Source organism: Olea europaea, unplaced genomic scaffold (genome assembly GCF_002742605.1).
Source record: "Olea europaea var. sylvestris unplaced genomic scaffold, O_europaea_v1 scaffold1588, whole genome shotgun sequence".
Taxonomy (NCBI): domain Eukaryota; kingdom Viridiplantae; phylum Streptophyta; class Magnoliopsida; order Lamiales; family Oleaceae; genus Olea; species Olea europaea.
Genome location: NW_019233501.1, coordinates 146,803 through 163,224, shown reverse-complemented (window position 1 = coordinate 163,224; position 16,422 = coordinate 146,803). Strand labels below are relative to the sequence as shown.

General features: G+C 31.0%; 1 protein-coding gene across 1 annotated transcript; it reads left to right on the top strand.

Annotated features, from left to right (window-relative positions):
• Positions 1–7,867: 7,867 nt before the first annotated feature.
• Positions 7,868–11,837, top strand: LOC111376964 (the record flags this gene model as incomplete). The annotated part of the gene is made up of 8 exons (XM_022999975.1): positions 7,868–7,938; positions 8,077–8,106; positions 8,256–8,368; positions 9,196–9,324; positions 9,478–9,561; positions 10,434–10,889; positions 10,977–11,138; positions 11,541–11,837. Coding segments are annotated over 8 exons (1,206 nt in total), but the record flags the coding sequence as incomplete, so codon positions are not given.
• Positions 11,838–16,422: the final 4,585 nt, after the last annotated feature.

Sequence of the window (16,422 nt, the reverse complement as noted above, 5' to 3'; positions counted from 1 at the left end):
ATATATATATATAAGAAATAAATTATTATAAATGAATGAGGACGACACCAACAATTTTTAATGTATTACATTGGAATGGTTAGTAAGCACGAGCGTTCGGTGACCCCATACAATTACGTCATGCTATAATTATGAGAATCAAACAAACACATTTTACACAACTAAAACTAAAAAGCGAGGAAAATTGCAGCTTTCAATCTAGTCATATAATAATAACAAATAGGTCCCCGTTCTATTTTTCTAATCATTCTAGGCTCCCATTTTTAATTTTACATAGCACCATGGTTCCTAGTTAACAAAAACTATCGAACTGACGGTTTACACAAATCTCACATATCACATTTCCTAATGGACCACATCTCGCACAAATGATTTAGACCCCCCAAACTTTGCAACCATCGTTGCTAAAACAATTAAGTCCATGTTTGTTAAAGATTTTTAAGAATAAATTTTTTGAAAATATTTTTTAAAAAAAATATTTGATTAAAATGTAGAAAAATTTATGGTTCCACGTGAAAAATATTTTTTTCGAAGGATATGTAGTTTTAAAAACAATTTTTTTTAAAAAAAAAAAGGGGGTGTAGGGCCTAAATAAAATTAGGTACATTGTTACTCTTCAACAACGAGATTCATAGAGTGAACATAAGCCCAGATTAACGCGTGCCTAATGGCCCATCGATAGACTAGCAAATATAGACAGAAAAGTATTCTTATATATTCAGATGTCTAATAGGATTGGTAGGCCACAAATTAAATGAACTAAGACAGTTTCATCAAATGTTTCAACCTCTAATCTAATGGTTGAACGGATAAATCAACTTATGTCAAATATAATAAGAATTATTTTTATAATATAAAAAGTTAGTAATAATAATTAGAATAATTTACTAATATAATACTAAATTTTTTAATTAAAATTTTTTTTTCCGATCTTTGCTCCAAAACTTGAGAAGATGAAAGGTTCTAAAGATGAAGTAGAAAAAATAGTTGGCATTGAAAAAAACAATTAAAAGAAAGGACAAATGAAGTGCAGTGTGTTATGCAACTATTCAAATGCTAAATAAAATCTGAAAATTTTACTTAACAATAAATCGACAGTTAATGGGTTTCGTTCAAAGGTTTTTTGTTTTTTTATTGTGTCGATTATAGACTAATCTATTAGTACAGCTCGAACCGATTTGGCATCGGGTCACGAGTTGTCCATCGAACCATCTAACTTATTCGAGTTCAATATTACTGGGTAATACTTCTTGAATGAATGTTTTAATAAATATTGAAAATATATTATTATTCCTTTTATACTTTTGATTAGCAGTCAAGTATAATTCTTTCAAGCTATAGAATTCAAAACCCCATTCATCTCCACTCATCTATGACATGATCATCTCTTAAAAAGGATTTGTCGAGTTTAACACTTATTATAGATAAAATAAATAGTTAACATAAAAAGGTTTCTATCAGTCTTCTTAACATGATTAGCTTTTGTAAATCAAAATTCGTGTGTGTGTATATATATATATATATATATATATCTCTTCGTGATGCAACATAAGTATCTAACACCGCCGACCCTCCCCCTTTTTCGAAAGAATTGTGTTTACTTGAATATTTCCATGATATAACATTTATTTTACTTTAAATATAACGCGATAATTTTCGACATAATATATATATATATATATATATATATATATCTTCGTGATGCAACATAAGTATCTAACACCGCCGACCCTCCCCCTTTTTCGAAAGAATTGTGTTTACTTGAATATTTTCACGATATAACATTTATTTTACTTTAAATATAACGCGATAATTTTCGACATAAAGTATACATGGATTTTAGCAAACACAAGTACTACACTTCCTTGACTTGCAGTTATAATAAAAATATTAATGCTAAGAAATAAATTACTATAAAGGATTGATGGCGATGAATGCAATTTTTAATGTATCACAATTGCTAATAAGCAAGAATCTTCAGTGAACGATGCAATTACGTCATGTTACAATTATGAGAATCAAATACAACCAAAAGGTCAAAAGAGCGAGAAAAATTGCAGGATGAGCTTTCAACCTAGTCATGTAATAACAAATAGGCCATCATTCTATTTTTCATATCATTTTAGTCCTCTATTTTTAGTTTTACGTAGCACCGTGGTTCACTGTTAACAAAAACTATTCCAACTGACATTGAAACATGCAGACAAGTCTCATTCCTAATGGACCACACCACAAACAAATAATTTCAACCAATCAAGTCTATGTTTGAGAGGATTTTTGACAACAAATTTTGTAAAAAAATATATTTTTGAATAATGTGTTTTAAAAGTAAGGAAATCTTATGGATGGATCCATGTGCAAATTATTTAATTGGAAGAATGTGTTGTTAAAAATAAGTTTGAAAAAAAATAAACTTCTAAAAATAGGATCAAACTTGACCTAAATAAAATATGTTGTTACTCTTCAAAAAGGAGATTCAAGTAATAAACATAAGTCGATCATTAACACGTGCACAATGGCCATAGATAGACAAGCAAATAGAGAGAAAAGTATCCCAAAATAATCAGATATCTAATTAGTTTGGTAGGCCACAAATTAAAATGAATTGGAACAATTTTATCAAATGCATACTGATAAGTATATTTTGTACACCTATATAGTTAAATTATATTTGTTAAGTTGAACTCAGTGCAAATTGATGGAATTAGAAGAAAAGAACAATAAATGGACGAAAATGGAATAAATTCAAATTTTGGAGACTAAAATGAAAACTTTCAAAAGTTGATTCGGGCCGCATATCGATAATTGGAGAGTGCTAGGACGTTAATTAGATGTAATTAGAAGTCAAATGAGTGAAGCATTGAAATATAATTAAAGCATTAAAATTTCAACGGCACAAGTTATGTTTCAAATTTTCAACCAAAAATTGAGACCAATGTTTCGCATAATAAACTTTCGAATTGGAAAAATAATACTTCTGAAGGAATTATAGCTTTTTGAGTTAGCTTTTTAACATACTTCGAATCGTCTCAATCAAAAATAAAGAAAGAAAATTATGAGAACAATATTGACGACTGCTTGAGAACGGCCCATATGTGAGCCGTGTTCGAGCTAACTCGAGATTGAATCAGTTATATGGCGTGCGCGCTTTGTTGTTTTCAACTTGAACACGTTTAATTCCTACTTTGACACAAACTCTATTGGGGACAAAATATGCTAACATCTATTTAAGCAACTAGATGACGTAAGGGACGAAGATTACAACATAAAACATCATAATTACACCATTAGGAAGAGGTCTAGAATGAAAATTAAGGGCAATTAACACAAAGATTGAAGATCCAAGTCTGATATCAAGATTCAAGAAGATAAAGTAGACTTTTCGTATTTCTTTCATCGTTATCAATTTCGGGTGATATTTTTTTAAAATAATTTTGGGGTAATTTACATATCAACATGCTAGGTGATTCCTCTATTGATTGAGATGAACCATATTGTATATTTATTTAAATCAGGACTAGTAGTTTAGTTAAATTTTGAGTTTCTTGATTATTAGTTGCTTGTTGCAGTACTGAAAAGTTCACAATAAGTTTGGAACACGGTAACATTAATATACGGATATAGATAATTGTGTAATTTACTCTATTCTAATCATTCAAATTTAGATTAGAAGTATTATCGGGTCTGATTAGAATAGATTTGATTTATCTTCAAAAAAATTATATATAATAACTTTATCGATCGTCCAGAATGCATGAATGAAACTAAATTGTATAATAAAAAATTGAAGCAAACAGCAATACGTGGATTCAAATTCTAATACAATCATCAATAATTTGATATAAACAAACACTTGTTACACATATCTTAGATTAACTTAGTATAATAACATAATAATCTCTCTTGTATTAAATGATTCGAATTTTATACAAAATTAGTACATTTGAATTGAAATTTACTCTTTGAAGGACGATAGATATTCTCATCACATTTATTACTTGTCAACGATTTCATATATTTGTGAAGTTTGCTCGATCACACACCCTCAAGAGAGTTCTTAAACATTTGTGGGTAATATCATAGTTCTTATATTCAATTTGAATGCTAAACCACATGTAGAGGTGGGTTACTGAGTCAATAGTTCAGCTCCTAATCTAGTGATTGAACGAGATAGTTAACTCATGTCAAATATAATAAAAGTTATTTTTTTATTATGTAAAAGTTAGTAATAATAATTATTGTTCACTAAATTAATCCTTAATTTTTTTTCTTCAATCTTTGCTCCAAAACTCAAGAAGATGAGAGGCTTAAAAGATGAAGTAGAAAAAGTAACTAGCAATGAAATAAGCAATTTAAAATAAGGGAATGTTTGATTGGTTAATTTTTTCCATGGAAAATGGAATTTACCTTGCATTTTCCAACTTTTAGTTGTTTGATAGGGTTTAGTTTTCCATGGAATTTAGATTCTTGGTTTTATTAGGAAGTGCAATTTTCTTGCTTTTATGGGAAAATCAATTCCCACCAATGATTTTCCCGGTTACTGTTCACGTTTTTTTTTTTTTTTTTTTTTTTTTTTTTTGGCAATGGAAACAAATTTTAAGAATTATTATAAAAAAAATATTTCCCTTTATTTGATAATTTTCATGTAAAACAAAGCCAAACGAATATAAAAAAAAGATAATTTTCTTGAATTTTTTTTGTTGGCAATGGAGACAAATTTTATTTCCAATACCAGTAAAATCTATCTCTTTAATTGACAATTTTCATGTAAAACAAAACCAAACAAACACCAAAAAATACTTTTATTTCAATATTTTTCACGTGAAAAATTATACCTATCAAACACAACAATTTACAATTCCCAAGAAAACAATTTCTAGGCAATTCAATTCCCTAGAATTCGTTTTCAATTCAATTCAATTCCATCTTTACAATTAAATGGACCCTAAGTGAAAATGAAGTTTGTAGTGTATTGCGACTATTCAAATGCTAAATAAAATTTGAAATTTTTAATTAACAATGACCCGACTGGTAAATCGAGTGTGGTTCAAAGGTTTATTTATTTATTTTATTATTTTTATTATTATTATTATTATTATTATTATTATTATTATTATTATTATTATTATTTTATTTTTTTGGAGTTTATATTGCATCGACTGTAGACTGGTCTAATAGTGCGGTATTGGAATTTTTTCTAAATTTTGTAATATATTATTATTCAATTATACTTGTAACTTAATGGTCAATTATAATTCTTTCATGCTGTATCTTTTAAAACTACATTCATCACATCTCATGGATGAGATGATTAGCTTATGAGTAACGCAAAAGAATTTGTCAATATTAATACTGATTATAGATGAGATAAATAATTAACATAAAGGGGTATGTGTCTTTCTTCTCAACAAGAATGTCTTATGTAGAAGGTGTTTGTTGGTGATTAAAATTAGATTTTTTAGCAGATTGTGATAGAAGTTTTTTAAATATATGATTGAAAAATTGTAGGGCTCATGAAAAATATGGTTAATATTGATTGTTTGATTTTGACTTAAATTAAAATCAGATTTTAATCCTTTCCAAATATGCTCGTAAACTGAACTCTTTTGTAAGTCGGACTTCGTATCTTAATATATGTTTCAATGGGATGCAATATAAGTACCTAACACTCTCTCACTCTCTCTCTCGATCGATAGATCGAATTATTTTTACAGGAATGTTTCAATGAAAGAAAAGTTAATTTGACTTTTAGTATATCGGTAAAAAATTGGAGAAGCAGCAATTGAGCAATTATGAAATTTTGCAATCACACTTACTAAACTTAACCTTTGTTTGACAATCATTATTTTAAAACTTTTATATATATATTAATTTTGAATTTGCCTAGTGGTACATAATGAGGTGTACCGAATGGTGTATATCTCACTCACATGAATGTGGGACCCATATGAAAGAAACGATATTTTATTCGAGTTGGTCCCTCGCCCATGTGAGTGGGGTGTACACCATTGAGTACACCACGATATACCACTAGTAAAATCGATTAAGTTTTAACTATACATTCAAACAATAAAATGTTCTGCATGGAAATTCAAAATTCTTTCCTACTTTTTAACAACAAATTTGTAAAAAAATTATTATTCAAAACTCCATTTTCCTCGAATGATTGTTTTCAAACAAGGGCTTACTTGGCTTGTAGTGATAATAAAAAGAAATATCTTTCTCTATATATAAATGCCAAGAGATAAATTACTATAGAGGATTGATGGAGACACCCTCAATTTTTAATGTATTCAATACTTAGACCTTGTTTGAGCATATTTGTTGTGTTTGATATATTTGGAAATAGTAATTTTGATTTTTTAAAGAATGTATGATTAAAAAATAAGAAAAAATTTGAGTTTATATGTATACTTATTTTATTAGAAAAATATATAACTGAAAAAAATAAAATAACAAAAAAATAATATATATATATATATGAGGTTTTGAGAAAATGGAGTTCAAACAAAGGTTTAGTACCTATTTGGGCCCCTTTAAAATTTTAAATTGTTTGGTACAATATCATTTTTCATTACACATTCATATATTAAAATATTTTACACATAAATCAAAAAATTTTTTATTTTTTTAACTACATATTTTTTAAAAAATATTTTTAAAAATTCTTTAATTTTTCGAATAATGAGTGATTGACGGGGGGGCTTAAAAAGATCTGGTCTTTAGCGACTGATATGCAATTACGTCATGCTACAATTAGTGCAATTACGTCATGCTACAATTATTGCTGTATGAGGATCAAACAAGCACGCATTTCACAACCAAAAGACTAAAAAGAGACGACAATTGCAGTACAACTTTCAACCTAGTCATGCAATAACAAATAGGTCCCCATTCTATTTTTTCTGATCATTTTAGTCCCTTATTTTAAATTTATGTAACACGATAGTTCCTAGTTAACAAAAATGCAGAAAAGTTTCACATATAACATTTCCTAATGGACCACAACATATGCAACTAATTTCAACCACCCAACCTTTGCAACCATTTGCGCTAAAACAATCAAGGACATATTTGATAGAGACGCTTTAGAATATATTTTGTAAAAACGATTTTTTGAAGAATCTGTAATTAAAAAGTAGGAAAATTTATGGATCAACATGTAATATTATTTTATTGAGATAATTTGTGATTGAAAATGAATTTAAAGAAAAATAAATTTTAGAAAATGAAGACAAAACATGACCTAACTAAAATTGGGTATGTTGCTACTCTTCCACAAAGAAATTCAAGGAATGAAAATGGTTCAATTTGAGTGATTTTCGCCATTTATAAATCAAACTATTTAAAACGATTATATATATTTTATATTTGTTTCTTAAGTAAACAATCAATAAATTTTCACTGGAATACAACAAAGTTATGCAATTACTTCATAGAACAATGACCTAATATCTCTGTTTCACTTTCTTTTTCATTTGTGGGCATTAACTACTAATATTCATTCGTAGCGAGACAGATGTTAACACTTTTTCAGTTAAATTTTGTTGAATTTAAATGCAAGATGAGGTGTGAAAATAAACTACAAGACGACAATACGTAATGAAAGCACCTCCAAAATGCACAAGGATAGTACGATATAATTATAATTCATCACTTTGTGGTTATGAGGCTTAATAAATTGAAAATTGAAAATAGTGGTGTTTAGTTTAAATTGCTTTCAGTTTTCAAGCAGCTTCCCGAACTCTCTCACTTAGGATTTGTTTTCTTCTTTCCTAATTATATTAACGGTTGAATTCGATTTTAAATTATTTTTAAGTACCGAAAATTTAAATAGAATGATTTTTAAATGGTTTGGTTGATTTAGAAACCTAAACATTCATGGGGCTATGTAGACCCAAATCAAAGGTCTGAAAATAACGATTTCGGTTCGATTTTGTAATTTGAGGTTTTTAGATGCCAAGAAAAAATATTAGAGACTGATTTGCTAATAAGGCAATAGATTGAAGACAAATACTGCAATTTACTCCCTCAACGCCTATAAATTCGCTGCCTTCGTTAACACTTTCCATGCAGCATAGCACAGATCAAATTGAGAGAGCTTGTGTGAGTGTTCTTAAAAGCATTTTTAAAAAGATCAGCTGTTGCATGCACAACGTTGAAATGTTATCAAATTCTATCTACCATTTATGTAGAAATTAACACAACTGACACCAATTAACTGTAGAATATTGGTTTTCTTGATATCTTTCCAGGTCAACAGGTAGAAGAAGACTGAGGGATAAAGCAATGAGTTCGAGAAGTTATGAATCGGATCCAGATTTAGAACAAGAACCGGCACGGGCTGATCAGTCGGAGTTGTCTCCTGGTGCGTATTCTTGGATTCTCATGTTTATAAACAAGCCAGCCACAGTTAAATGTATATCATTTATTTAATTTGGAGAAAGTAATTAAATTGAGATAACGGGCCAATCTATGGAATTATGTGAGGGATCAACACTTCGAAACATACTTCAAGTGAGTATTTATAAGTCTATGGTTGGACCGTGGACTTCTTTTATTTTGTATTATAAATATCTTATTGTTATTATTTATTTTAGTTATTCCAAATATATTTCTGTTAAAAACTAGTCAATAAAATAAAATATTTAGAGACAGTTATATCCAGTAAAACAAAATTGTTGAGGCACTTGCGGAGTGATTTAAATTCTAAAGAGAATAATAAAACCTACAGTTATTTTATTTTATTTTATTGATTTTGAATTATCATTGTAAGTTATTGTTTGTGGGTTATATATACCCTTCATTTTCTTGGAAATTTACAAAAATTATCTTACGCACTTAAAAAAAATTTTGGTTTATATTTTGACAGTTGGAGAGAAAAGTGTGTCCTACCTGTAAGTGAAGAAGTAAAAACTAATGGCTGGCTATGTTAAATAATGGTCAAAAAATTAATTTTTTGAGGTGAAAAATCAGAACTAAATGGGGCATAGTCTTGGAGTAAAACTTGAGTCTCTGGACCTCGCCTGTTATTGTGATTCGGTCGTTGTATTGCGAGAAATTGTCCAAATAAATCACAGCAATTAATAATGAACATTTTCAGTTGAAGACTTGATACTGTCATGAATCTCGATCAATTGATAAGTCTTTTATATTTTTTGCATTTTAATTGTTATTCTAAAAAGGTATCTGCAGCTAATTTTTCTACAATTACAACGACAGCAGTTGTCGAGGCACCCATCGTTGAGCTACCAAGCATGCCCAGCCAAGTTGAAGTCAAAGTCGAAAGTCCAATTTCCAATGTCAATGTCCAAGTCCAACAGGGTAAGTTTCTGATTTTCTTTATTGTAATGTCACGAATATCTCGATAGATTGATTTACTTTTATTATTTTTTTATTTTATAATAACTTTTTGCATTTTAATAGCTGTTTTAAAAAATGTATCTACAACTAATTTTTCCACAATTACAACACCAGAGGTTGTTGAGGCACCCATTGTTGAGATAACATGCAAGCCTAGACATGCTGAAAGTTCAATCCCCAATGCCAATGCCCGACAATGTAAGTTTGCCATTTCCAGAGTTGATCAAATATATAGTAAGTGCATACCTCATCCTGTGGCGAGCCACAACTCCGTAATGGGTGTTAACTGTTAAGACATAACGTATAACTGTGCCTATGTTATTTATGTGGGTGGCCACGTTAAACAAATACAAATTATACGATTTTCCAACTGGAAATCCCGTTATCGTGGTTTTGAGATACTTTTATTTAGTTCAATGTAATTATTCGAATTATTTGAAAAGCTACTTGATGAAATGGGGGGAAAAAAGAGAGAGGAAAGTTTATGGAATTGATCAGTAGTTAAGTTTTGTAATTCAGTAGAAATGTTAATCCCTTATATTTTCTATCTCATAAAATTTATTTATACGGATAGAAACACCAAATACTTGGATGGACACAATGGTTTACGAAAAGACACCAGAACCCGAGCCAAACACAAAGGGCAGCAACTGCCCTGCCATTTCGGGCTCCATTGGCAGCTCAGATGCGCTGGGCTGGGCAGCGTTCCACCGTTCACTTTCATGTTTTTTTGTTTTCACCCAATTTTTCACTAATATCCCTTCTTGAAAACAGTCCAAAAATCATCCTTATCCTCATCGTTATGATTTGAACAAATTACAACAGTAATGAGATGGACATTGCTGCATTAGATTTTGAACAACTTCAATACAAAGTTGACGTGCTAGTAAATATTAAGATTTGATGATTGTGTACTACATTATGTAAGTGGATTTATGTCTATTTTGGTCTAGTATGTGTTACATATGTAAGTGGATTTATGTCTATTTTGGTCTAGTATGTGTTACATAGTTGTGAAGCATCTTCTGCTTTCAACACATCTGACAAAAGTTCTCCCCAAACATCATCAGGGGAAGAAATGAATAACAAGCGTATATGGATATATAAAGCTGCTTTAAAAGGAGATAGGAATGTGAGATTGGACGAAAGTGCACGTTCTCTTAAGATAACAGAAAGAGGAGATAGGCCTCTTCACATGGCTGCTGCCACCAAGCAAACTGAATTTGTCCGCAAGCTAGTCGAATGCTTGGACGCAAGTGAACTGAAATTGGAGAATATTCATGGAAATACAGCTTTCTGTTTTGCAGCTACATCAGGGGTTGTAGAAATTGCCAAGGTCATGTACCAAAAAAATAAAGAACTGCCATCAATTCCAGGCAGCAACGGTATGACCCCAATTGAAATGGCAGTTTTGATGAGGAAAAGAGAAATGGTTGAATATCTAGACAGCATTGCATCCCCTATAAATTTCAAGGCCGAAGAGCGCGTGAACATTTTTGTTGCAGCTATCGGTAGTGGCATGTATGGTACGGAATCTCTGTTCATGACCATGGGCAAGATGACAATGAAAATTATGTTTGCGATAGTTTCAAAATTGCTTTTCTTATATGCAGATATCGCATTAAAAATATTCAAAACAGATAGAAGTATAGTCACTTCTCCAGACGTCATGAGACGCGCTCTGCACGAGTTAGCTCGAAAACCTTTTTCAGACTATGGTAACAGTCAAGAATGGATATGTGAAAGTTTCGCTAGAATCGTCCCTTATGTTCCCTGTAAGATTATTCTATTTCATTATTAATTTTCAACTGACAATAAATTAAAAAAGGAGATTAATTTACCTGAAGATTTCTAGTTGATAGTAGACATACATGTATCTACACCTTTCACACCTTTCACACCTTTCTACTCATTTATGTCCTTCCTAGTGTTTCTCTTATGTTTTATTGTCTTCTAATGATTAACTAAGGTCATTATACAATCATAAAGCTATCAGAATATAGATTATTCTATTGTTCAAAGTAACTCATAGTAAATGCTAGTTTAAAGTCTGGAATTTGTGTGAATGATCGATATATAGATTTATTTTACTTTTTTCTTCTCAGATATTTATTTATTTATTTATTTGGCTCTATGGTTAACATGAATTTTAGAAATAATTTAGCAAAGATTTTTAGGTTTCAAAGGTATATATGGTTCAATTCAAAAGCGGAGACAAGCCGTTCAGTTGTTAAAAGAGCTCTGTGCACAGATTATGACTTTAAAGGACACGGAAATTTCTGACCTATTTGAGAAGACTCCTATACTTACTGATGCTGCAAAAACTGGCAGTTTTTGACTCTGCTTATCCGCTCATATCCTGATCTTTTGTGGAAAGTCGACTCAAATAATTACTCCATATTTCATGTTGCGGTTAATAACCGACAAGAGAAAGTCTTTAGTCTCATCTACCTCACAGGAGCTATTAAAGATTTATTGATGCTCTATACAGAAAAAAACTCCAATAACAACATTTTGCACTTGGCTGCGAAATTAGCACCTTCAAGCAGACTCAATAGTGTATCTGGGGCGGCTCTTCAAATGCAAAGAGAGCTACAGTGGTTTAAGGTGAGAAAAATTGACTTGACTATTGAATCCCCTTTCCTTTTTCCCCTCAAAGAGAAGAGGAACACTGTATAGCATGAAGGTGAATTGTACCATTTCTTGTTTATCTTGAATATATATATATATATATATTTTTGGAATTCTCCAATCCACTATTCCACGTGATAAAAAAATTTATCCCCTTGTTAAGAGTTAAATTTTGGATGATTATGCAATATACATTAATTTGACTACGCTTTACAGGAGGTGGAGAAGCATCTACGGCCTTCGGATGTTCAGAAGAAAAATGAGGACGAGAAAAGACCTAGGGAGATGTTCACGGAGCAGAATGAGAAATTACGGGAAGCTTTACAGGAGGTGGAGAAGATTCTACGGTCTTCTGATGTTCAGAAGAAAAACAAAAAGGGCAAAACACCAAAGGAGTTGTTTACGGAGGAGCACGAGGAGTTACGGAAAGCTGGTGAGGATTGGATGAAAAACACAACAACTTCTTGCATGGTTGTGGCAACCTTAATTGCCACAGTGGCATTAAATGCATCCTTTACCGTGCCAGATGGGAATAAGGAAGCTCACAATAGATGGTTCAAGGTTTTTGTTACATCTAATGCAGTGGCAATGTTTAGCTCGACAGCTTTCATAATGATGTTCTTGTCTATCTTAACTTCACGCTATGGAGAAGAAGATTTTCTATTTAGACTACCGGCAAAGTTGATGGTTGGACTATTTACACTCTTTGCTTCAATCGTTTGCTTGGTCTTGAAATTTAGTGCAACCTACTTTTTTGCCTATAAGGAAGAAAAGCTAGGGATATCGCCAAAAATTATTGCTGGTCTTGCTTTGCTTCTGATCACTTTATATGTAATTCTAAATTTTAGGTTATGGATTTCCCTAATCCATTCAACAATCTGGGCATCAAGGTTTATGTTTCGACCAGGTAAGCACAGGCTTTTCTAATAAATGGAGCTTCAATACTAGTTGTCGTTAATAAGAAAAGTGGAGAAGCTTTGTTGTTGTTGTTGTATTTTCTAATAAAAGGCTTTGTTTTAAGCCTTTGTTTCTTCTAGTTGTTACTTTGTTTTAAGCCTTGTTGTATTTTCTAATAAAAGGCTTTGTTTTACGAGTGCTAAAGAAGTGGAGAAGCTTTCTATTCTTACTAATTCTTCTTTGTTATTCTTCTCTATATATATCGTAACTATCATTGCGATACAAATTATATCAAGTGGAGTAGTCTGCAGAAATTGTTACATTCACTCATTTATAATCAAAGTCAAGTAATTCAATTGGTCAAAGTCAAAGTCAAAGTCAAATAGAACTTAAGTTGAATAAATTATTTTCATGAGGCTAAAATTGTAATTACAAGTATTTGGAGGCTAGAAATTAAATAAAATAGAAATCAAAGGGATTTAGCTTTTTATTACTAGAAAATTAAGGGCTAAAAAGTATATGACATGAAGATTGGGGGACTTAAATTACAAATAGTTAAGTTAATCAATTTCAATTTGAAACCATCTTTTCTTTGAGGAAAGAAACAACGTGGGGATGGCAATGGGACCCGCCCCGTCCCCCTGAGTAATTTCCTTCCCCGTACCCACCCCATTACCCACTTTAGGCGAAGTGAGCCCTTGCCCCATTTAATTTTTTAATTCATTTTATTGTTCTTGTTCATTAAAGTAAGATAATAATACGTTTATTAAATTTTTTAGTTAATTAATTTATTTTTAAAAGTTAAATTATTCATATATATTTGATAACTAAGACTTTTATTATTTGTCATATTTCTTAGATAATTTTAGTTACTATATTCTATTAGAATTAATGAAATTTCATGGAGCTTTTTATTTAAAGTATTTAAAAAAAAAAATTAAACGGTGAGGTAGGACCCTTGTTACCCATATTCACCTCAGGATGAAGTCTCCTACGCCCGTCCTCAACCCAAATACCCAACTAAGTAGGTAATCTCCACCCCGTTCAAAGTGGGGCCCGGTGGACGCTTGATGGGTTTTTTTTTTTGCTAGAGTCTTCAATTGTGGAAAAAGAATGGTGGAAAAAGGAAAAGAAAGAAAAGAAAAAGGAGGAAGATGAGCTAGAGTCTTCAATTGTTTTCTCAGTTCCTTGACGTAAGCATAAATTTTACTTAGTGAAGAATGATATTAGAATTTAGGGTTCTTGGAAAAAAATTCTTAAATACAAAGTTTAGGAAGAATTAAAGGTTATTGACAGGTATTTGAGATAATAAACAAGAATATATTAAAGAAATGTATATTTGAAAATTTGTGTTGAAAAAAGTGGAATTTTGAAAGGGTTTGTGAGATAAAGGCTTACTCTTTGATTTTCTTATTATTATCTAATGCTAAACACTTAAATTAAGGATTTGAGATTGGAATTCTCTATTGTTTTGAGGAACTTTTGAGCTATTGTAATACAAGTGCTATTTTCGAAATTCTGCCCAGAGAGAGCTGTTTCTGTCAATGGGTTTGAAGACAGTTTTCAATAAAATGACATGATATCACAATTCAATTCAATATTCTAGAAAATTTTAGTGCTAGTTTTGTCAACCATGTGATTTCTTGGATATTTTATTAAGAAAACCAAGTTAAGTTTAGTTATTATGGATTAGGTGTTAAAATAATCTATACGGAGTATATGTTGTTAATGACCCTAAATTGGATTATGAGATTGAAAATAAGAGATGTTAAGTTCTTATTCGTAAATTAGTATTTCTAACATTAAGAAAATTGCTCAAGGGCACCTGGGTAAAGCGATGTGATTTCTTGGGACGAGTGCAAGATGTCATACTTGGTATTTGAATGCGAGCAGGTTACAAGAAGATTGAAGTCGCGATCGATCTACAACTTTGTTGGGGGGGGGGACTTGAATATTTTCAATTATTTATAAATTGATTGTACCGTTGCATTCTGTGCTATTATATGAATTATTTATCCGATTACATGATTATTATAAAAGGTTCTTTTACTGTGAAACATGTGAAATTCAAAGGTTATATATAGATTAATTGTGAATAGAAATGTGAGACGTGATATTGAGATCGACAAAAAAAGTACTCGTGACTATATATTTCTTCTAGTTCACAAAGGGGCTTTGACCATGTTCTATCCTACACGAAAAGATCTTGACCCAACATTGGTCTTGATTACGTACATATAGTTCATATAGGGGCATAGGCCATATTTTAGAATTGATTATCATAGGTTTTTGACGCCAACTTTCGTTCACGGAGAGAGCCTGAGGCCCATGGTGAAAGTATTTTAGCCTGAGGGGGGAGTCCATTAGGCGGTGTGTGGTTAGTCTCAGCATATTTGACGCCCCTGCCGCTGTCTGGAATATTTTGGGATTGATTCTTAAATAATTTGATGAGCATTGGTATCTGAGTTCATTCCAATGTCAATAGTGGTAGCTGTCAATTTTGCACGCATATAGAAATGGGACATTTGCCTGCCAGTGTTGTTTCAGGTCCAACATCTCTAATGCTCTACTACCAATAGTAGTACTTGTTCTGTTATGAATTGTTTCCTGGCTGTCGGTCCGATATTCATATTCATTGCCAGGATTCCCCATTAAAAAAAAAAAAAAATATCACCTTGCATCAATCCACTTTGTTCATTAGACAACACCCAGGCACTAATTGCAATAACAAGATTCAAAACCCAGAAAATATGCTAATAAAGAAGTGAATATTTACTGTATATTACTGGATTCGAATCCTGGAACATACTTGAAATTTTAAGAGTGAGGAAGAGGTAGAAACTTTGGAAAATTGAATGAATCGTTGCTAATAGAACTCTAGTGTCATTTTTAATGAACATAAAAGAGAGTGCTTATACATTTGGGAGAACTTGGCAGAGAAATTTCAAGCACTCTCAGTTATTATTTAATTGACTTGTGTATTAAATAATTGAGACTCAATTTTTGATTCGAATCAGATATAAAATAATAGTATACATGTCAATTAAATAGTGATAGGAAGTACTGATTTTCATACTCCATAAGCACTGAAAATTTTCTCGTACATTTGAATATAATGACTGTTCAAACTCCTTGCTAATTACACCATCTAATTTAATTAAAAAATATTTTTCCCTAATCATGCATAAAATGTATTTCTCTATTAACATTTTGTTATTCTTTTATTGTTTTTATCTCATTTAAATTTATAGTAGACGCCTAGCCAGATTGAAATTAGAGTTGAAAACCCAATATCCAATATCAATATGAACACTGATATCCTTGCCCAACATCTAAGAGCTTTTGCAGTCAGTTTTTGAGTTCAATATACCAGTACCAGAGTTGAGCAAATTAATGAAGTGCAAATGTGTATAGTATCACGTTTGTGTAGAAGAGATACATGAAATCCCTTAAAGTATGCAAAAAAGAAAAGAAAAAAAAAACTGGTTTTAAATTTATTTTAGATGAGATTTTGGAGTTTTTCGAGGCTCC